The following is a 22322-nucleotide window of genomic DNA, read 5'->3' on the forward strand; positions in this document are numbered from 1 at the left end:
TCTCGGGTCCACTTCTATTTGCCATTAGCCAGTCTTAAGATCCATCACAAGTATTTAACGTTGCAGAGCCGATCCAATCTGTCGTCTATCCATGGGAGGGATTATACCTTCTTAGTGATCTTGTTCAGTCAACAGTAATCAATGCAGAAAAGTAAGGTTCCATCCTTTTTCACGAAGACCACAGGCTTATGAGCTACGGGCTTTTCCATCAGCATTCCGTCGAGACTTGTTGTCTTATAGCTTCACATTCTCGCGTTGAAACTCGGTAAGGGCTCTGGAGGAGTGGTCGAGTACACTCCGGTTATTATGCGATACAGTCGCCGACTGATTTTTCGGACTCCAAAAATTCGGACATGCTCGATTTTTCGGTCTGCTTCGCGGCACCGCCATTCTCCTCATAGACCATAATGTATAACAACTACCGAAAGTTCGGACGCCTTGCAACCTCTCGTCTGATTTTTCGGACACTCCTTGAGCCAACTCGATCGAGAGCACCATGCACCGACTCTGACCGGTGCATGGTTCGACTTGCTGAACGCCATTCTTGTTTTCAATGGAGCCTCTTTGCTGCCCCACGAAGTGGCGCTACTGCAAATCCCCACTCATCATCATCGTTCCTGCCTGGTTCGTAGCTACAGCAGTTCCGATCTCAGCTTAGTAAGCCATGTCAAGACAATCCAGCAGCTGATTTGTTTCTTTCTTCGTGCATGACGCTGCGAGTAGGCCACGTTTTTCAATTGTGCGACTGGTGTTGGCATGACGGCGTGGTGATGTTTGCTTTGTGTGCTGTGTCGAGGTTGCGATTATGCAACGCGGCATGTAGAAACATCGCGTCAAGTGTCTAATTGCACTGACAGTGCTCGCGCAGACTGCGCTGGGGAATGTCGGCAAGCGGGTGCCGGGAGGCCTAGGATTTGTCACCTTCCGATGAGCTCCCTACTGATGCCGAAAATGTTCTGCCGAGACCTGCGCAGTGGCTGCTTTGCGATTCCGGATACTGTCTCATTTGACAGTTTCACAGGTGCTGATACTCCTGTACTGACATGCGCAGAACTCGATGACGGCGAAATCATTCGTCAGGTTTCTGCTGCACCGCCAGACGATAACTCCGCGTCGGAAGGTGACGCACCATGTGCTACGCTGCCGTCCCATGCGGAGCATGTACAAGCAGTGACTGTGCTTTCAGCAGCCGCCTATGGTGATCGTACGACCCTTTCCGAGATTCAGGCTTATCTGATTGCGCGTAAACGGAGCAGCGTGCAATGGCGCATTCGTAATTTCTCCAAGCCTACTGCCGAGCCCGAATAAGTGCACAAGTGAAAAAGAGATAGCATTTCTAATGAGATAGGGAGGTCGGGATGTCACGATGGGCCATTCTAGGTTGTATCTATTTAAAAGCCTGTTTCTTCAAAAAACATTTAGTTGGAAGTAGCGCCTTGTCCGACGTACATGTTCCTCTTTTAGTTCGCCTCTTCGTAGCGCTCTTTTCTTCAAGTATGCAAAAACCAACTCGCCCACATCGAGCTTCTGATGGAAATAAAGGATTTCTTTTTTTTTTCTTCTTAATCTGCTTTTTTGAACACCTGTTTATTCACATTTTCGCAGTCCCCGTGAGGTCCGAATAAACGGTCAGCAACTGTACTTTGCACCTGGTGTTTGCCATATCCTTGATGACGTCGAAAAGTAGTCTTTGTATCGATGAAGCAGACTTCTTAGCTCTCGCTGCTTAATCATGGGGAGACTTGGATTCATGTCGAAGTCTGGTTCGGGAATTATGGTCATCGGGGTAGATGCAGCAGAATTTGAGAGGACAAATGCATTGCTGGTTTCCACAATTTCCTCTATGTACGTGATCATTGTGCCCTTGTTGATGTGCTGGAACTCTTGGCTCATGTTTGTCAGCATCACTTTCACTTTCCCTCTATGCAGTCGAGCGATTCCTCTTGCAACGCAAATTTTATGGTTGAGCAATAGACAATCACCCTTCGAAGGCGTCTTCTACATCTGCGGGTGTTTCGGCGTCGACGGAGATAATGCTGGAGTGAGGGGGGATGCTCACTTGATCTTCAAGCACACTCAAAGCGTGGTGACGAAAGCTCTCCAACAGTATCGCTTGATCTTCGGAAAGCGTTATCAGCTTCGACTTCAGGTCGATGATTGCGCCGTGTTGGTTCAGGAAGTCCATGCCAAGAATGAGATCTCATCAACGCTTTTGGAGGATAACGACGGTAGCGGGTAAGTCCGGTCATGAACGGTAATTCTTGCTGTGCAGATTCCAGTCGGCGTTGTTAGGTGTTCTACTGCGGTCAGAATTTGAAGACTTTCATGCAGTCTTAACTTTCTTCAACTGGGTGGCGATGGGTTCACTCATGACGGAGTAGTCTGCTGTTGTGCCCCCTAAGGCGGTAATTGCGTGGCTGTCGAGAAGCATGTCGAGGTCGGTGGTTCTTTGCCTTGCGTTGCAGTTAGGTCTTGGCGTGGGATCAGGGCTGGATTGCGTTGACTGGTGGCTGGTACATAACATCGTAAGGTCATCTTTCATCGGCGTATTCTTTGCTTCCAGACTTCGTCAAGATGGCTGTGTCTCGTTGACATGTCGTCGGACAGGATTTTCGGCGTCTTCAGCGGCGGCAGAGGATCTTCATCAGTTTGACAAAAAGCAACTGCACCTCCATCAGTTGCTGCTTTTAGTTTTCCGGATATGGGCGGCAGCGGCAATGGACGACGGAATTGCGGCGTTACAGGGCCCTGGCGTGGAGGGGGACCTTGACAGCGAGCGACGGTGGCATAGGTTATCACTTCTGGCAGGGGCTGCGGTGATTGTGGTTGCCCCTCAGGAACTCCAAGTGATCGCTGAACCTCTTCCTCGCCGATGTCGGCGATTGAGGTCAGTTGACGCTGCAACCTTGGAAAGAGCTTCTGCAACTCCTCACGAACGACTGCTCTGATGTTCTCTCACAGGTCGTCGTTGCCGACAGCTTGAACGTCATTGTAGTTTGTGGTCAGCGGTGGGCGGTTATATTGCCTTGTCTGCATATTGACCGTTTTCTCAATAGCTGTGCCCTCGGAAATAAATTCGGCAACGGTCTTAGGCGGGTTGCGCATCAATCCAGCGAAAAGCTCTTGCCTCAAACCGCGCATCAGGAAGCGAACTTTTTTCTCTTCCAAAATGTCCGGGTCGGCGTGTCGGAAAAGGCGAGTCATCTCTTCCATAAAGATTGCAATGTTCTCGTTCGGCAGCTGCATGCGTGTTTCCAGTAGAGCTTGGGCTCGCTCTTTGCGTAAGACATCAGTGAACACCCGCAGGAAGCCGTTGCGGAACAGGTCCGATGCAGTCAGGGTTGATCCTCGGTTCTCAAACAATGTCCTGGCGGCGTCTTCTAAGGCGAAGTACACAAGCCAGAGCTTATCGTCAGAGTTCCAGTTGTTGAATGCAGTGACCCTTTCATATGTTTCCAGCCGGTTATCTGGGTCCTCAAATGATGATCCACGGAAGGTCAGTGGCTCCCTGGGCTGTTGCAGCACGATGGCGGACGCTGGAGCTGCCATTAGGGTTGGCTTGGCGACGATCTTCCTGGTCATCTCAGGCAAAAGTGCGTGCTCTGGGGGCAGTTCTTGCAGCCTGCGGCTACCTCGCTGGTTCCTGGCAATGTTGGTGTTGTCTTCCGCGTTCGGCCTTGAGCGTTGTGGGGGCGTCCGGTACATGAGTGCAAAGCACCTACATCAGGTGTTGCATAGTAGTGATGGTAAAGAACACGGTAAAGAACACGGTACCAATACTGTTAATGACGAAACTAACTTTTATTGGGCGAACCTGTGCCCACAAAAACAGGCTACACTTAAAGCACAACGATAGTGGCGAACACAGTCGGTGATCGGCGAAATCTGATCAGTGGATCAAGCGCGTCGGCTTTTACACATCAGTCATCGAAGGTTTCAGAGTAATACCTGGTGCCCACGTGTCTTCCAGAAAGTTCTACACCATTCGCGTCGTGCAGACATGACATCAGATTACACAACATCAGTGACAACAGACCCATTGATAACAATCGAGAAACTTCCTATACATGCGGGCACATCCCACGCTGAGCGATAACATTTGTTCGATGGTGAAAGGTGCTCACCCAAAAAAGATAAACAAGTCCATGTACCAATATGAACCGTACTGACATTTGATTTACACTAGAACACTGTTGTAATGAAAGGGAAAAGGAAGTGGAAGTTACTCCTTTACATCCATCACTTCGTGCCGACCATTTCCCTTTCCTGCAGTATATGCCGAAGGTTGTGCACAACTTAAAATATGCAAAGAAGACTAGGGTCTGCGGCCTGCCGAATCGCTATGCAGCCGCATATGCGAAGAAAATTTATTAAAACAATAGCAAGGCTCTCAACACACAACTTTTTAGCACCTGGTGCGAGAGCCACTACGATAGTGCTCTTGTGCTCCAATGTGATGGTCCTTCACTTCTGCTTTCCGCTTAGCTAACTCATATTGTCGTGAAACCAGCGAAATGACAATGCAGTCGGAGGGAGCAGCTAGCACACTGCAATACAAACAAAGTCCGTCATGTTCAAACAGCAAGTGGCACATAACAGGGTGTGCCGACTACACAGCTGGGGCGGTATTCACGGGCAAGCTCTATGGCCTTTGGAGATAGTTTCACTTTCGTGAGATTTCGCAAACCAGTTCAAGTATAGGGTGTACAGAGCTTGGCACAGCACTAAAAACGCGGACGTATTCATGGGCCCGTTCGGCGCCGTGAAAATTAGACGATCTGATCAACCGCTCTCTCGTGGCCCAGCACCTACAACGGCTCCACAGTGTGAGCATGCCAGCTAGGCTACACCCGACTTGGGCCAGTTTCACGCAATTGCCGGCAAGCACAGGTTTTTTAGCATGCTGCAAGCAAGCATCATCATCGACATGTGGCTAGGCGGCACAGCTAGGCGTGGCATCGAAGATTCTCGGAGGGTGCACCTAGCTTCGCCAGCGACATGCCACAGCCAGAGAGATAACAAAGAAGTGCTGCTTGTGCACCATGTGCGTGGCTGCTGCACACGTCAATGAGTGAGACCAGTGTTACTCGACACCACACCTGGCGTGGGAATTTCGAACTGCCATGTCGAACAAGTGCCGAACCCGGTGGAAGGCAATATGCTTGGTGCACATCGGTTGCTACTTTGGATTTGGGAGATGAGTCGAGTTTATATCCATTCGCAGAAAATTTTTTACTTCGTTAGGAAAGGTTTTAAACACATAAACCTATATGGAAATCACTAGGGGAATTGCATGTGCTTTGTTATATAGATTATTTTCTTATATCCCGTCTCGTTATAACCAGGTTCAAGGGTCGAGGTGGTAAAAAGAAAACTTGAAAAAAATTCGGCAAGCCCATCTCACGATGACCGTCAACGATAATGCGCTACCATTGAATCGATATAGCCACAGAACATATCGGCACCGTCGAAACAAGTTATGTATGAGGCATGTACTGCAGCAAGATTCCTATTTTGCGCCTCCCTAGGAACACTCACAGAGTGCTGCTGCCACAAAGCCTGGAGCGCCATCCGAATTGCATGGCAGACCAGTGCATAAGAACGCTGAGAAACGAGTCATGCGACAACCAGGCTCCTCTCAGGCGTCTTACCGGACAAGCTGTGGCACCTATAATCGCGGACAACTTTCTGTGGCAATGAAGGGAAAGCTATGGGGACAGAGATTCTGCACATGTGTTACCGCGCCAAGTAGTCCACCAGCGTTTGACAGTGCTTTTAGTTGCTCGGAACAGAAACTGAATCGACGCTGCTTCACGTGCGATGGTTTTGCTTTTGCCTAGACGCGGAAGGGAAAAGCTGCAAAATAAGTAAACTTTGACATTCAGTGGTGTGTTTTGTCTTATTTAACTGTTGCTAATAAGGTGCTTATGTTTTCTCTTTCCCAGCTTAAACTAATGTGGGCAAAAACACGGGACTCTTTTCAGAAGCGTTCTTATTTGTGCATGCTTTGCCTCCATAGCTTTCCCTTCATTGCCACAGAAAGTTGCCCGCGTTTACAGTAAAATCTTGTTTTTATGAACACCACATTAACAAACTTTTCAGATTTACAAATTTTTTTTAAATCCCCGCCAAAATGCCTCTATTTTCAATTTAAAAAACTTTCAGTACTACGAATTTCAGATTACCGAATAATTCTGAATGACGTACATACCGTATTTACACGATTGTAAGTCGACCACTTTTTTAAAATTTGGAAATCTGAAGTGGGGGGGTCGACCTACAATTGAAACCAAAACATGGCACCGTCAAAAAAGTGAGACCAACGGGAGCTACAAGGTAGTTACAATTTTATGTTTGCTCTATGGCCCTACCTGTAGCTTTTCGCTATCCCGCATGTTTGTTTGCTTTTCGGAAGGGTTTTTCTACCTTTTTGAGTTTTACAGTGCACACAATACTCATGAGGGGGTGTTGACAGTTGCTGGAAGCCCCGCTGTTCCATTCGCGGCGGCACCATAATTGCGGCACGCTCAGAACGGCCGCGCTTGCGGGGAGCATCGGTAGTTCATGGAAGAGCAGACACCGCTTGCGGTTTCTTTTCGCCTGTTGCGCTTAGCTCTCTCTATAGTTTGACGAAAGGCATTGGTTTGACCCATTCCACTTGACTGCCAGCTACGTGCTACTTCTATTCTTCCTCAGTCGTCATGAGTGCTCCAGGCCCACTAATCATTTGGCACTCTTTCACAGCAGCGTTCAAGAGGGCTGCTATCCTTTAAGCCGAAGAAACAAATCACTGCGCAACGGGCTGCAAGTTCGATGTTTCTGAACGGGTGGTGCGAGAGTAGCAACTGCAGCGAAGTGAAATTTTCACCTGTGACGGCAAGTGAGGAATTTCCCACGTGCCAAAGTCTGGACGCTTTCTGGAGCTGTAGGCTAAGCTTGTGGCGTACGTCACTGAAATGTGTGATCGGTCCCTGCCAGTGAAGTGCGACATGGTCATCGAACAAGCCCGGATCTTCGCATTTTAAGGACCTGCTCCGCCGTGAGTATGAGTGGCTGGCAGCAGAAGACCACTAAATTATGCCAACCGGACCTGTCAAAAGAGCCTCCCTGACGGCTGCGTGTGGTTGGGTGCATTCGGCGTCGGCTGCTGTTCCACAAGATGTCGTGGTGCAGTTGTTTGCCAAATGTGTAATTTCGCGGGACGACAATGCGCTGTGGGACCGTAGCAACGATGACGATGGCAGCACTTGTGAAGATGAGTAGTCCAGTGACCATGTCAGCTACAAATAAGTTTTCGTTATCGAATGCGCCCTTGGGTATGCTCTCCTTTTCTTTTTTTTTCTGTCACGCAATATGAGGGGGTCGACTTACACTCGAGTAGACTTACAATCGTGTAAATACGGTAACTTAATCCCGTAATCACCAAGATGCCTCGTTATTACAAAGTTCCGTTGAAGTTTCGGTACCATATCCCTGAGGCTTACACCTATCATCATCATCTGCAGCAGCAGCCATGTGCTGGGAAAACCGTTTCAACGGGTACAGCCCCAGCAGCATAGGCATCAGCGTGAGCATCGCGTATGGTCATGTTCGGACTCTCCTACTATGTCGTAGGGCCTAGCATCACCACGTTGATAGCGATAGGCAGGAGCTGCGAAGTTATCAGTGCTGTGATTGTGTTGTGCGTTCGCTTTGCTGACAATGAGTTCTCCTGGCCCTCGCGTTAAAAAGAAGCGACGCCAGTTTTCGCTCAAAGAAGAAAGTGGACATTTTGACGCAGCTAAATGCTGGAACAAAGCAAGTCGACCTGTGCAGGGAGCGTGATATTCCCCCCATCAACAATGGCAACGATGCTCAAGGATTGTGAAAATATCATGAAATTGCATCGAGAGTCGCAGCTGGCTCCCTCAAGAAAACGCCTGCTTGGCAACTACCAGAACGTCAACGACAACGTCCTCATGTGGTTTAAGGATGCCAGACAAAATGATGAGCTTTTGCCAGGCCCAATTATTCAAGAGAAGGCGCTACAGTTCGCGGCCACCTTGGACATCTACGGTTTGAATGCAAGTGCCAAATGGCTTTACCGCTTCCGGCAAAGGAATGGCACTGCGTGGCAGGTTGCTTGTGGCGAAGAAAAGGCAGTAGATGCCAAGAGTGCGGTTGCCTGGCAGAACGAGCGCTTTCAAGAGATCATCCGAGTCTTTCTCTCCAGACGACGTTTTCAATGGCGATGAAACTGCGTTCTTTTATCAGTTGCTGCCTGATAAAACAATGAACTTCAAAGATGACAGGTGCAAGGGCGGAAAGAAATCACGTCTCCGCATATCAGTTCTGTTCTGCTGCAATTCCATGGGCACGGAAAAACTAAAGCCGCAAGTTGCTGGCAAGTCTGCTAAGCCGCGATGCTTGAAAAACATTCTCTCATTGCCTTGCGACTACGGAGCCAACCAAAAAGCGTGGATGACGCGAGAATTGTTCACTCAGTGGCTGCTGCAGCTTGATTACACAATGAAGAAGAAAGACAGAAAAATTCTTCTCATCGCTGACAATTGTTTGGCGCATATCGTGAACGTGCGATTGAGTAATGCGCAACTTGAATTTATGCCCCCGAATTGTACTTCTTTGCTCCAACCTTTGGACCAGGGCATCATCAGATGTGGGAAGGCCGAATTTCGGAAGTGTCTTGTGCAGTGCCTCCTCATCAATATTCGACTGAAGATGCCCCCACAGGTAAACATCCACCAAGCTGCAGATATGCTTACAGGGTTGTGGTGCAATGTGAAGGCAAGCACGATCAGAAACTGCTGGCAAAAAGCAAAGCAGGCCTTTTAAAGGCTTCACCTATGCCACAAGACTGCGAGGACAAAGAGGAGCTCAACCCAGAACTGTGGAATGAGCTTACTGAGAAGCTCCCCATCGACACCGCGTTGACTTTCAATGATTACATTGACAGCAACAGCACGGCGGCTACATCCGCGGAGCTCACCAATGAAGACATCGTGAATAAAGTGCATGAGCAAGAAGATTGTAGTAGTGACGAAGACAATTCCGACACTGGATCAACACACGAAGAGGAAGAGACTGTTTACAGCTCGAATGTTTTAGTTTTCCTAGAAAAGACGCGATCATTCCTCGGGCGCTGTAAAGATGTCCCCGATGAGGTTCAGAGGAAGGTCGAGTATCTGGAGGCGATCGTCCTGCAGCGCTTGTTGTCTACTCACCAGAAGAAGATTACAGACTTCTTCAAGCAATAAATTGTAGTTAAACTGTGCCCAGCATTCTCGTTTATTATTTATGTATGAACACGCGCATCTGCTGCAAAGGTATGTAATTTTCGTCATTGTGTTACATTACTGACACGAAAATATTGGTTTTTCATTACTACAATAATTCAAATTAACTAATTAAATTCGGTGGTCCCGCGAAGTTCGGTGTAACGAGATTCTACTGTATAGCAGTGCTGCTGCGAAGTATGCGCATGGCTTTCGAGATGAGTGTGGCAGACCAGTGCCTGCGAACACCGAGGATTGTTCCCTCACTAGCCGCACACTCAGTGGCACATACTCTATGACCCTAGTTGGCGAGACGTTGGCGAGACGTTCAACTTGCTAAAGTGTTGTAATGAAAAGCATTCACTGAAAAACGGCACATACCCAGTGCATTTGTGCCTGCAAATGGCCCTGCTTGCTGTCCTTGAGAAACCCTTGTGACACGTAGGTTCAATTCCGTTCAGCATCTGAGAAATTTAATGGTGCTTTTTGCCATTGCATAGTGGCATATTCCTAGTGGCAGACACCTAGCTATTCAAGTTGGTGTCAAAGACATTCACAGAAGAGTGGCACGCATTTACCGGCACATACCCAGTGACCCAAGCTTGGCATCATGAGGCTCACCGAAGACCAGCATAGACCGAGTGGCGCATGCACAGTGTCCCAAGCCAGTGCTTAGCCGGTACCGCATCTGCGGTGACCCACGTTGGCGTGAAAGAGGATCGTTGAAGAGTGGCACGCATGTACACGTTGGAACATACTCAGTAAACAAATTGATCTGATGGTTGGTTTCAAACCCTCTTATTTAGCACAGCAGTCCGATGAGCTAACCATTCGGCCATGGACCACCCAATGATCCAGGTATGCGGGAAAATGGTTGGATATGAACATAGACATAAACATAGATGGATATAGATGGCTAGCCCCTGGCAAATCTGTGAAGTACCATATTTACTCAATTCTAACGCGCTCCCGTTTTCTGTGGCAAAAGAAAAAAGAAGAGAAGAAGAAAAAACGCCCTTGATTGTAATAAGCACCTGTTTGCTGTGACCTAAAGAAAAAAGTATCTTATAGTACCATGCACCTCGTGCTTTACTCCCAATGCAATAAAGCTGTGATGAAGAAAAGATCTTTCAGCTTCCCACAAAAGGCGAAGCATCGATTGCAATGGCAAATGCGAAGACAGCTATACGAAGTAAGGATAGTAGTTTTATTGGCTGCATAAGCTTGTAAACATTCGCTTGCTAACAAAATTAACAAGCATGGTGTCACGCACAGACAAGCAAACATGAACACATCTTACTCGATGGCCACAGAAACTCGCTGTCATAATGCTGGAGTGAGGAAGTGTGGTAGCAGGAGGTGCAAATTTACCTTTGTGCTACCTCTTGCTTCAATGCGAACTAAGTGACGAGAACTCAGCGTGGTGTGCCTAGACTTTCTCCCCATCACAGATCGCCCTTAATATAGGGTCCACGCAGCTGCACTATAAGCAGAAGCCGCCGGAGCAAAACGCCTCTTCTTATTCTTGCGCCAGTCCCGCACACATGTTTCGGGTAATCAGAACGGCCATGATGAGGCCCGATTTCCGTCCGTCTCTGCACACGTGATCACTTTCCTCTTAATGTGTCTCACGATGAACTCTGCGTGTCTTCGCAGTCGGCACTTCCATGCTGGCAAAGCAAATGCAGTCAACAAGAAGACAGATGGTGGACTAACCTAACTGCACATATTACAGCACATGCTACAGCAGCTAGGCTTGAAGCATGTACGAGGTGGCCATTTTGAAATGCCGATGGCGATATGGTAATGCAGATTCAGGGTCGTACTCGATCCTAACCCGCATGCAACTTTTGAACCCAATTTATCGGAAAAAAAGTGCATGTTAGATTCGAATAAACATGGTACTTTAATCCTTTACCTCCTATTGACTATAGTTATCATGAAATTTTGTAGCAATATAACCAATGACTATAGTCGTCATAAACAAAAAATCTGTCACACAGTGAACCTATGACAACTACCGTATTTACTCGCATAATGATCACACTTTTTTATCACAAAAATTGATGCAAATTCACGGGTGCGATCATTACGCGGGTTCTCACGAAAATAATATTTGTTTTCATCCTGCATTTGCTGCGGGATGAAAGCAGGTGGCTGCCGCTGTAACAGTGCGGGACACCAAAACAAATATGGCGGCCGGCGGAGCAAGCCGAACACACCGAACACGATTTTCTTTCTTCTCGTGAGCACATTGCGCGCATTGAAACAGTTTCTTCCTTATCAGTAATGAATAATATTGTTAATGTTTGCGACAATAACGTAGCCCTGTCCACTTTGAGGCGACAGAAACAGAGATGGGCGTGCGTAGCTGCCAGTGACATAGAAACACATGGCGGGCATGCTGCGGAAACTGCGGCATTTGTCTTCGCTACTATCCTAATACGGCATGTTTTTTCTAAGGGTGGGCAAATATCTTAGCTGTGTTACAAGCGTCGGCATCTGAATAGGGTACATTTCTAACGTATCGGTGTAAATGTGGCCACTATAGTTGCCGCTCGCGATTTGTTTCATGCCCATGAGTGCAGACGAGAAGAATCGAAAGGCGCCTTTTTTGTTGTTGTTGGCCAAAACCATTAATAAGCCTACGAGTAATAAAGCCAAGGCAAGTTTGGTTGTAGCTTTTTTTTTTCATGGAAGTGCAGAAAGTGATGAAAGGAATGAAATGGGGCATCTGCTTAAGAATGTTTGGTGCGTGCAGACCTTGGTATGTCTTCCAAGAGTCGTTCGCATAGCATTTTACAGCATTCGACAGACGGTAAGCGCGATCATCATAAGCTAGACTTGGCACACGACATATCGCTGCGATAACTTTGGGGTGCGATCATAACACGAGTGCGATCATTATACGAGTAAATACAGTATACTCGTCCTATTGCATCTAGTTGAGATTCCCAACACTAGATGGCCACACATGTCCATGTTGTGCCATTTGTGTCCCGCCTTTCATTACATTGCCGCCTCTGATACTGCCACATAAAACAAGGATGCCTCCTCAAAGCGAGGCAATGAAAGCGCATGTAAAAGAAAAGGTACTTTAACGACTCCTCATTAGACCACAGCTCTGTAGTTCTTTTGCCTGGAAACGGAAAGTGATGTGTCCTCATCTGAGGAGTACGATGACTATTCTGTGGATGGCCTGGAGGACCTTGCGGCTTCCCGTGAGTCTACCATAAGAAGACGGCCTATTAACTGCTTTATGAGCTGCATAAGAGCAGCCACTATTCATGTGCATATGTTTGCAACATTTAGGTTATTTTCTTCTTCATATATTTTTTTTTTTTCGTAGTGTATAGAGTCCTGCAAAATGCTTTTTCGCAGGACACCATGGCCATGCAGTGAAGCCTTCTTCAACCTATCTTTTTACGCAATTTGTGAAATAAAGGAACTCCTTTGAATTGAAATAATCGTGCCATTTTCTTCAGAAAAAGGAAAGCTCTACAAACTGAGCAAAAAAAATTTTAGGTAAATTTGGTACAATTTTCTTTTCTTTTTTTTTTTCATTATAGCGAAAGGGTTAACGCATTAAATAATGCTGTACTAGAGAAGAAAAATTGCAAATAGCATCCCGCCTCTAGAAGAGGCAGCAGTATCTGCCTGCACAAGCTACCAACTGACGTACCTGCAGTGACCAGGCAGGCCTCAGGGCCTCGTACTGTGCCAGGGATCCACTGTTGAAGGCCGACAGCAACTGCACCACCCAGTGGCGGTCAGTGCCCTGCAGGCACTCCAGGATTGGGTGTGCCAGCTGTAGTCATCAACACAAGAGCACATTATCATGAAGCAGAACAACAATTTTTCAGCATAGACTGTTCATCAGATTCACTCCTTAATAAAAACAGGTGAGCAGTTCACACATTTACAGCAAACTCCTAAGCCTGTCCTTTCCTTGTATTCTTTAAGCACAAGGCAAAAGAGGCAAACGAGCGACCAGCACCCCACCCCTGTCGTGTTTCACAGATGTACCTAGTGTCTGTTTGCGTTATTACAAAAAGTATGGCAAACAAAAATAAATCAAAATCTCAATTTATCACATTCTTTCTGCAATGCAGTGGTTGTCTTCAACTTATATTTTAACCAGTCACGGAGGAGTGAGTGGCAACGACGATGCTTCTGGTGAGCACCACTGAGAAACAATGCAGTTGGCAGTGGTGCAGTTATTTGTTTGCACAATTAAAATATGGTTATTCTGATATCGGTTGTTTGACCTACGCTAGAAGCACCTCCAGTTTATGCAACCTGCAACAGAAAGACGGTGGCCTGAAAAGTGTTCGACGGCCCCTTTGAACCGGATGCAACAAGACTCATTTCAGCAAATGGATTCAATGCACATCTGCAAGGCATGCAATTGCAGCAGAAGCGACAAAACAACAGAGTAAAACAGTAGCGCTTGCTCCACTCATCTGAGAGGGACACGTCATGAAATGACGGTTGGCAGTTCACAGCACAATACTCCCAAGCAGACGCTTGTACATGAAATATGAGTTTGTCTGTTGTGCCTTTTTGTGCAGTTTCCTTTTCTTGTTTGGTTTCATTTAGATTGAAGTTTGCAGAGAAAGAGAAAGAGTTTATTTTTTGTTTCTGCATGTGGAACTTTGTTTGGTTGCTGCTTGATCAAGACACCACTGACACGAATGGGTAGCAGACAACAGAATCTACAAACGCTGTTGTGCCCCACCAATTCTTGGAGCAAATGCATCAGGACAACTGCAGCACAACACCAACCCAGTACTCCGCATTACAGCAAAACAGTTCGTGAACTTAATTTTCTCTAAACCAAGCAGTGAGATATTAATTAACCATACAATGCTTCATGAGTAATATTACTACTAATCTGGCAAACATTCCACTACAACATGGTTGGCAATAATAGTGAATGACTATACAGCCAACCTCTATTCATCCGACACTGGCAGGACCAACGAAATATATAGAATTTATCTGGTGGGTCGAACTAAACAAGATGCAGAAAAAACGTCAAACTGGTTATTTATTAGCCAGTATCTGCGCAAGTCAACACACCCCTGAACCAAACACATAAAAAGTGGGTGCCACTATCCATGTGTCCAAAGTAGAAAACATAGTAGAAATAACAATAAAGCTCCTAAACAAAGTAGAGATCTAACACACACTCAATTTCTTAGCAAGAAAAATGGGCAAGGGTTTAATATGTGCTGCACTATGGCAACTGGTTTCTAGAAGTCAGCTTCGTTGCATAAGTAAAGTCAGCTTCACCGCAATACATTTGAGTTAAGCAGTAAAGCATAAAACATTGCAAAGGCAGTTGTGGTTTCTTATTTGATTGCACTGCACAGGGAATTTTAGGCATAATTCACTCAAAATAAATATAAAGGCAAGCAGTAGAATCGGGCAAAGCGAGTTACGGTTCTAGGTTTCAAATTTTCTTACGGCCGGCCGCATTTCAAGCAGATGATTAGGTGTATTTGACGCATTATCCACTGAACTCAGCCAGGCAGACGTTGCCCCCAAAGAGTTTGCTATAGGGGTAACCATAAGCATGTCTGTGCTGGCTGGTCAAGTTCAGATTATCTGGTGAAGGCCAATTTTAGGATAAAAATAACTAAAGTTTGCACCTATAGAAATGCAAGCCGGGATGACCTTCAGTGTGGATCGAATTAATGGGAGTCGAAGGAAGTCTGCTGTACTGATGGCAGGCATCATGTCACTTCTCTGCAAAAAAAAAAGATGCCTATTGGAAGCAGTTATATAGCAACTATACAAGCATCAATGTGACAGTAGAGTGGTAAGTTGGGCTAGTTGGTGTAAGTCCATTTTGTAATAAGGCGCGTCCTGTCCACTTCTACTTCTGTTGTCCGTGTGTTCATAGTGCAGTAACCCCTTCTTATTACAACATCAATGCCACACCTGACAATACTCAAGCTATGTATATCAGGTAACACAACCAGTTCCAAAGCCCACAACAACATTCTGTTGTGAACTATGCAGAGCATACCGCCAAGCTTTTTGATGCACTGTACCTAGATATTGGTAACATAACCAGTTCCAAAGCCCACAACAACATTCTGTCGTGAACTATGCAGAGCATACCGCCAAGCTTTTTGATGCACTGTACCTAGATATTGAGCCAGAGTGAAATAGCAGTGTATGATGGTGACATCCGATGCAGGAGAGAGAGATGGATTGTTGTCATGGCAACAGTGCTCACCAGTTCGCCAAAGTTGTAGACACCCTCCCCCAGCAGGGCGGCCAGGCACAGGGCAAAGGCACGCTGACGCTGCTCCGCCACTGAAGATCGCCGGGACAAAAAACAATATTTCATTATCTAAATCGCTTCTAGAGCTTAGTAGTAACAACCACATTTATCATCAAGCGATATAATCCAAACAATATTGAGAGAAGCCTCAAATCACCAAGAATCTGTTAACCTGCCAACAAACAGGGGTAGAAGTCACCAAGGGTGCTCTGGGAGCAGCAGATTTGCCGCATGGGATCAGCTTGGTAAAACCCAACATATTCCTTATTTGTTAAATCACTGCAGAATAAACGTCAAGTTACATTCCCAGTAATTGCTGCCTGTTTTGTCAGTTTTACACATTGCTTGCCGCAAGAAAGCACTCCGACATATTGAACAAAAATAAAGTAAAAACAAAGTGGGCGCTGCGCACACATTGTAGGCAGTCGCCAACCAATACTTTGGAAGCTGAGCTTTTGCATGCGCTCGACTATTTGTTTGCAGCACTGCCGCAGGCACCATGTGCAAGTGGGGCACCTGTTTTCGGGTAAAACCCGATGATTGTTTTCGCACCCCAATCAAGTGTCATAAAAAACTGGGTTAAGGCTGACATCTCCAGGAAGTTCCACTCTTCCATAAAGGGTAAAAAAATAAGCAGGCATTACAAAACCAGTCGGCGCTACCACGCCAATATCGACATGACAGGGTTATTGTGGAAAAACATAGCTCTGCAATGCAAGCAGTAGCTGTGATGTTGACAGGACATTTTCGCAACTAAGGCAACGCCCGGCAGGTCTAGGACGGACACCAAAATGCTGAAAATAAAGATAATGTACGTCAACAAGAGCTTCTAAGACAAGGAAAAGCGTTCTTGCAGAGCATGCCTGTGTGCACTAATTGTGCTTAATTGTCTTCCTGAAAAAAAAAAAAATATACGCAAGTGACTGTGCAATCAATGTTAGTCTGAACTGTTTAGGATTTTCTTTTCTTTCCATTTCTTATTTTCGGATCACTCTTTTTTTCTTTCTTTTTTTTTTTGGGCGTTAGGAATCTGTACTTTTTGTTATTTTTGTTCCCACTCCTGTAAGAGCCTGTCAAGGCTTACAGTATTAATAAATAAATAAATAAGTAATAACCGCCTAGCACGTGTCTATCGGCTTATGTGGCATATTAAAGTATAAACAATGCCCGACAACAAATGCACAAGTTTGTCGCATGAATTGTCGCAGTTTGTCGCAGAAGTTTGTATCAGAAGTTTGTCGCATGAATTGTCGCAGTTTGTCGCAGAAGCCTAATGAACTGTAATGCCATCTGAATGGGACTAGTTAATCATTTATCAGTAGAGATGAACTCTATTGAATTCTAAAGGAGCCAAAAATTGAGCACGTTCCAAGAGCTTGCATAAAGGCTGAAATACGCCAAAATGCATCAATATACGTAGCGCCACAATGACTATACTGACAAATTGTGATTTCAATGTGAAATTTGCAAAATGTGAGTCTAGCTTTTGTTTTCTCTCCCAGTAGTCTTGATGCCACAAAGTTAGGGAAAATTGTGTTTTTAAGGAATCAGACTAGGTCAACTTGATATTTTTCTTGTTATTGTGTCTTTAACAACAATTTATTCTTTACAAGAAAGGCGAGTGGTACACCAGGCATGTTAAGCTGCATTCAAATGCTAAATGTCATTGTGTAAAATCACAGCCATAAGGAGTCCCACTGAGTGGACAATGAAGCAAAGTGCTTCTGCCTTGTTTTGTGTACCGGAACATGCATAATTAAAAATATAACTTTCAAATGTGCCCCCTGCTTCTTTATTCTGACACTTCTGCCGTCCCCAGCTTCGAACTGTGCTCCTACTGCTTTGAAGAATAATGCAGTCACTACTGGCCAACTATGAACGCTCTTATTCAGTTGTGCTCGTCGCATCCCCCACTCTTGTCATTTGATATCTCGCCTCGTGGCCAACCTCCTAAACCTTGTTGTCCTCCATATTGTTTGGAGATTCCAGTTACCGTGAATCTTGGTGAAGACTGCACTGCCATTACTGCAATCACTTGCAGGCCATCAAGTGCTTCCCAATTACTGCAAGATGGAATAGCACGAAAGAGTGATTCAGCTAAACAAGAGCCAATACTGTTGAGCAGAGCTAGATCTTTGCTGCAGGATTTGATGAAACAGTATGATGATGAGGATGCTATCGTCAAATGGCTATGATGATGGTTTATTGGCAACCCCTTTGAAACGGGGTAGTGACAAATAGTCACCTAGCCTGCTTGAGTTAACTCAGGCATTTTCGTGTATGTCTCCTAAATCTTTCTCTTCCTCAAAACTTCTATACCTAACTTGTATTGCTGCCTATGCCTGTAACGGACCCAGTCGTAGCAATCTTTTCCCTGCTTTTCTTTTCCCACCACTACTCTAAACGTCTCTTGCTTATCTTGACTGCCGACCAGTCGATGCTTTCGTCCACTTTGAATCCAAGCACTCCTGGAAGGTGCACATTACCTACGGGTCTGACTGGGTAAATGCCTTCGTATTCCTTTTGGATGTGCTGAGTGGTCTCCGGATTTTTGCTGCAGCATACACGTGCCTCATCTATTTCCGAATATTTGCTCTGGCAAGTTTTTGTCCTTAGGCAACCGGCTTAAGCCTCATATAGCAAGGCACTGTCCTTTGTATTATCGTGCAAATTTTTCCTTCCAATTTCTGTCTTCTCATTCTTGTAAATCTCCATGGTCCTTTTTGTTTCCATTCTTTGCATCCATTTAACTGTCTCTGTTTCTCTCACTTTCTTTCTGATGACCCCTGGTTGTCTATTGACAGTTTCAATTACCTTGCACTTGGTTGCCAACTTCCTTGACCTCTTCCTCCATTCTAAGTCTACACTCTTCAAGTTCACATACTTGTACACTTTGGCTGCCCATTTATTTTCATCCATGTTCCCGAGTCTTTCTTCAAAACTAATATTGCTCTGCGCTTCTCCGACTTCAAAAGAGGCCCAACCCATGTCTCCTTGCACTGCCTCATTTGTGCTCCTAAAGCCAACCAGCCTGCCAATATTTGTTTGCAAAAAAGAGGTGAGGCGTGCAGACAGGACACTAGAGCAGAGAAGTGGACAACACGAACGGCGTTCATGCTGTCCACTTCTCTGCTCTTGTGTCCTGTCTGCACACCTCACCTCTTTTTCGCATAATGAATCCTTACCATCTAGCTCAGCTTTCTGTCGTTCTAAGCTTAATTTCTAATACTCTGAGCCCTTTTCCATGTTCCCCTACTTATCTGCACAATACTGTTTCGTTAGCTTCCTTAATTTCGATATGTATGTTCCGCGCTAGAACCATGTCGTGGTTTAGTCGTAAGCGGGCCGTCCCATTGGAAGTTCAAATGATCTGCGACTTCCTTCAACCATCAACTGGGCATGCCAAGAGCAGTGAAGCTATTCTTTCCGCTGAATCATAGCGCCAAGTTAGGTTCTATCAGGAGTGTCTAAAGGTCCGTTGCGCGGCCCTGGGAGACAGTCGCCATTGGAACGTTTACGTTCCAATGGTTTACTGGAATACGTTTACGGGTACTACGTTTACTGGAATAGGGTAGCCGTGCAACACGCGGACTTCCTGTGGAGGATGAAACTTCCGGAGCTTCCGCAAAGTAAGAGGAAACACTTTTCTAATAATTCACCGTCAAATAACGTACTGGTTCTTCGAGACGCCATAGTAAGTGATACCCATAGAAGAACCCTAGCTTTAGGTCCTAAGTACTGTCTTAAGCCTAACATAAAACCCGTTGACGTTTTAAGCATACCACGCTGCATAACCAGGTTCGTCCTGGAAAAAGAACACTCGCGCTGTATTTCAGATTGCATTGCTAGCATTAAATCATTAAATTCTCATTTTAAGACGTCTGACACTGTCCGACTATTAGTTAATTACCTTGTGGAGCATAAACTTAGACCAATAATATCTGACAAGGAAGGTTATTTCGTAATTATGCCAGATGACATGCTTTCAGAAAAAGCTATTTCAGCCATCGAAAAGAATTTACAGCCAGTAAAACTCAAGCCTTCGGTAGTTAAGCAACGTGCGGTTGACTTCCTGTCAAAACATAATCTTGATGGGGTTGTCTGTAATGTCAAAAAAGCAAAATCCCTCACCTTAGAACTGTTTTTCTCGGCGAAGACCCATGGGCAAGAAATTCCTTTTCGTGCTATAGTGTCAGAGAAAGGGACGTGGTAGGTCTGTGTCGCTAGTTACCTACAGAACTGCTTAGCTTCACTAGTTTTTTCAGACCCCTCTTGCTTGCGTAATTCTCAGGCACTAGTTCAGTATTTGAGAAAGGAAAATCCTGGTGATTGTACAGCTTTTAGCATGAATATCGAAGACCTGTATTATTCCTTGCCGCATGACAGGTTGCTAAATTCTGTAAATGAGTGCATTAAAGAACAAGTGCAAGAGTCGGCTTTTATTGACAGATGCGGTGCTTGCATGGGAGCTTTTCTAGAAATTCTTTCAATGTACTTGAAGTCGACGTTGATTGGGTGGAGAGATGGCGTTTTTCTGCAGAAATCAGGCATTTGTATTAGCTCAAAGGTTGCCCCTATTAGCAATAATTACCTGAATAAGGTTGACAGCTGCTTAGAGAAAGCCTTAGGTGATAGCGTTATCATGATATTTCGTTACGTTGATGATTACCTGATTTTCTGCAATAGGGAAGAATTAAAATAACAATAACACAAATACAGGATCACAAGCACACAAGTCACCATTTCACAATTCGAACAGACCACCAGGCACTGGTGTCCTTGGTGTCGTCACAAGGACATGGAAGACGCCCACTCCGAATCGCCCACTGGAGTGCATGATTGCTTTGCTACAATTTCACTGTTGAATACCGCAAGGGGTCCCCAAACACTGTAGCAGATGCACTTTCTCGGCTACCAGCACCTACCTCGGAGGCAGAGATTGCTAAGGAGGAAGAAATTGTTTCGTTTATTGAGCCAGTCTGTGTGACAAAGGAGAAGTTCAGGCAGGCTGCCCTCGACGACAGTTGCCTGGAAACCATTAAGTCATTCGTGCTGCGTTCCTGGCCGCCAAAGAAGTCCATACCAGAAGAGACGAAACCATTCTACATCTTTTGGGAAGAACTTTCTGTTGTCGATAACCTGCTACTGCGTGGAGAGCACCTTGCTGTTCCATCCTCCCTCTCGGCTCAGATCATCCGCATCGCGCACGAGACACATCCGGGTATCACGCGCACGAAGGCGCGACTGCGTGAGTGGTTCTGGTGGCCAAGAATGGATAAGCAAATGGAAACGGCAGTAAAAACTGCCATATCTGCCTGGAAGCAGATAAGTCTGCCAAAACATCACCGGCACCGTTGCAAACCTGTTGAATGGCCTGAGTGACCGTGGCAGAAGCTTGGCCTAGATATTGTTGGTCCTTTGGAGCATGGCGCTCACAACAGCAGATTTGCTGTAACGCTTGTTGACTATCATTCTAAATGGCCAGAGGTATATTTTTGCAGCAAAGTGTCCACGAGCACCATGAAAGACTTTCTAACAAGTGTTTTTGCGTGTGAAGGCTACCCAGAAGAGATCGTTTGCGACAATGGACCTCAGTTCACTTTGCGTGGATTCATCACTTTCCTGCAAAACAGAGGCATCAGTCTTTCACATTCTTCGGCGTACTACCCCCAAGCCAATGGGCAAATAGAATGTTTCAATCGCACATTGAAAAACTTCATTCAAGTCTCACTCCTCGAAAGACGACCACTCCAGCAAGCTGTCACAGAATACCTTGCCATTTACCGCTGTACTCCCCACGCCACAACCGGGGTCGCCCCAGCACTCCTGCTGCATGGTAGAATGCCCCGAACCAGGCTGGATGTCGTGGGTTTCTCAGCACCAGCATTTGCGGAAGACCCATCCAAGGAGTTGGCGGAACTTTGTCAAAGGGTTAGGCGTCAACAGCAGAGCAGCAAGCACTACACGGACAAAAGGAGAGCCGCCAAGAAGACGAAGATAGTCATAGGCGATTTTGTCCGCATCAAAAAACCGTCCGTTCGTTTCAAGGGAGACTGCGCCTTTTCTTCACCAACTAAAGTGATCGAGAGCAGGGGACCAGCTTCTTTCAGACTTGGAGACGGCCGTACGTGGAATTCCTCCAAGCTTTCCAGGGTTCCAGAGAGGATCACCTGGGAACCAGGCCAACCTGCCACGCCGCAGCCGCGGTCTCCTGATGCACTGCAGCCTGCCACGCCGCAGCCGCTGTCCCCTGATGCATGCAGCCTGCCATGCCGCAGCCGCCGTCCCCTGCTGTGCTAAAGCCTCCTTCTCCCAGGAAGCAGGCACTGTCTCCTGGCATACCGCAGCAGCAGTCTACGAGCCTGTAGCCAGTGCGACATCCAAGGCAGCCGACCCAAGAGCGCCAGCCACCGGCCTGGCTCCAAGACTATCAGACCAATTAGTTGGCGGTCTGACATTGTGTACATAGTTTGTAAATATGTGTAAATAAGTACAGTGTGCATGCTTTGGGGCTTTCTTTACTAATGCTTACTAACAACTAACCACTAAAAATAAGGGAGGGAGTATGTTGTATTTAGTTTCCTTATTCCTTTGAGTTCTTTATTTTATTTATATATATATATATATATATATATATATATATATATATATATATATATATATATATATATTGGTTGTATATGTTAATTAAACGGCTTTTTACTTCGGGACGGCTGGAGTCTGACTTCCACCTTCGGTCAATACCACATCCCTCA

General features: G+C 45.9%; 1 protein-coding gene across 2 annotated transcripts in view; it reads right to left on the reverse strand.

Moving 5' to 3' along the window:
* Window positions 1–22322, reverse strand: part of LOC126519177 (26S proteasome non-ATPase regulatory subunit 13-like) — a 146657-nt gene that overhangs the window by 31732 nt on the left and 92603 nt on the right. For both annotated transcript variants that reach the window (XM_050168792.3, XM_055065158.2), the window contains 2 exons: window positions 15520–15599; window positions 12955–13080 (listed from right to left, as the gene is read on the reverse strand). In XM_050168792.3, the coding sequence (XP_050024749.1) occupies window positions 12955–13080; window positions 15520–15599 (206 nt within the window). The remainder of the gene's footprint in view (window positions 1–12954; window positions 13081–15519; window positions 15600–22322) is intronic.

Source organism: Dermacentor andersoni, chromosome 10 (assembly GCF_023375885.2).
Source record: "Dermacentor andersoni chromosome 10, qqDerAnde1_hic_scaffold, whole genome shotgun sequence".
In the NCBI taxonomy this organism is placed as follows: Eukaryota; Metazoa; Arthropoda; class Arachnida; order Ixodida; family Ixodidae; genus Dermacentor; species Dermacentor andersoni.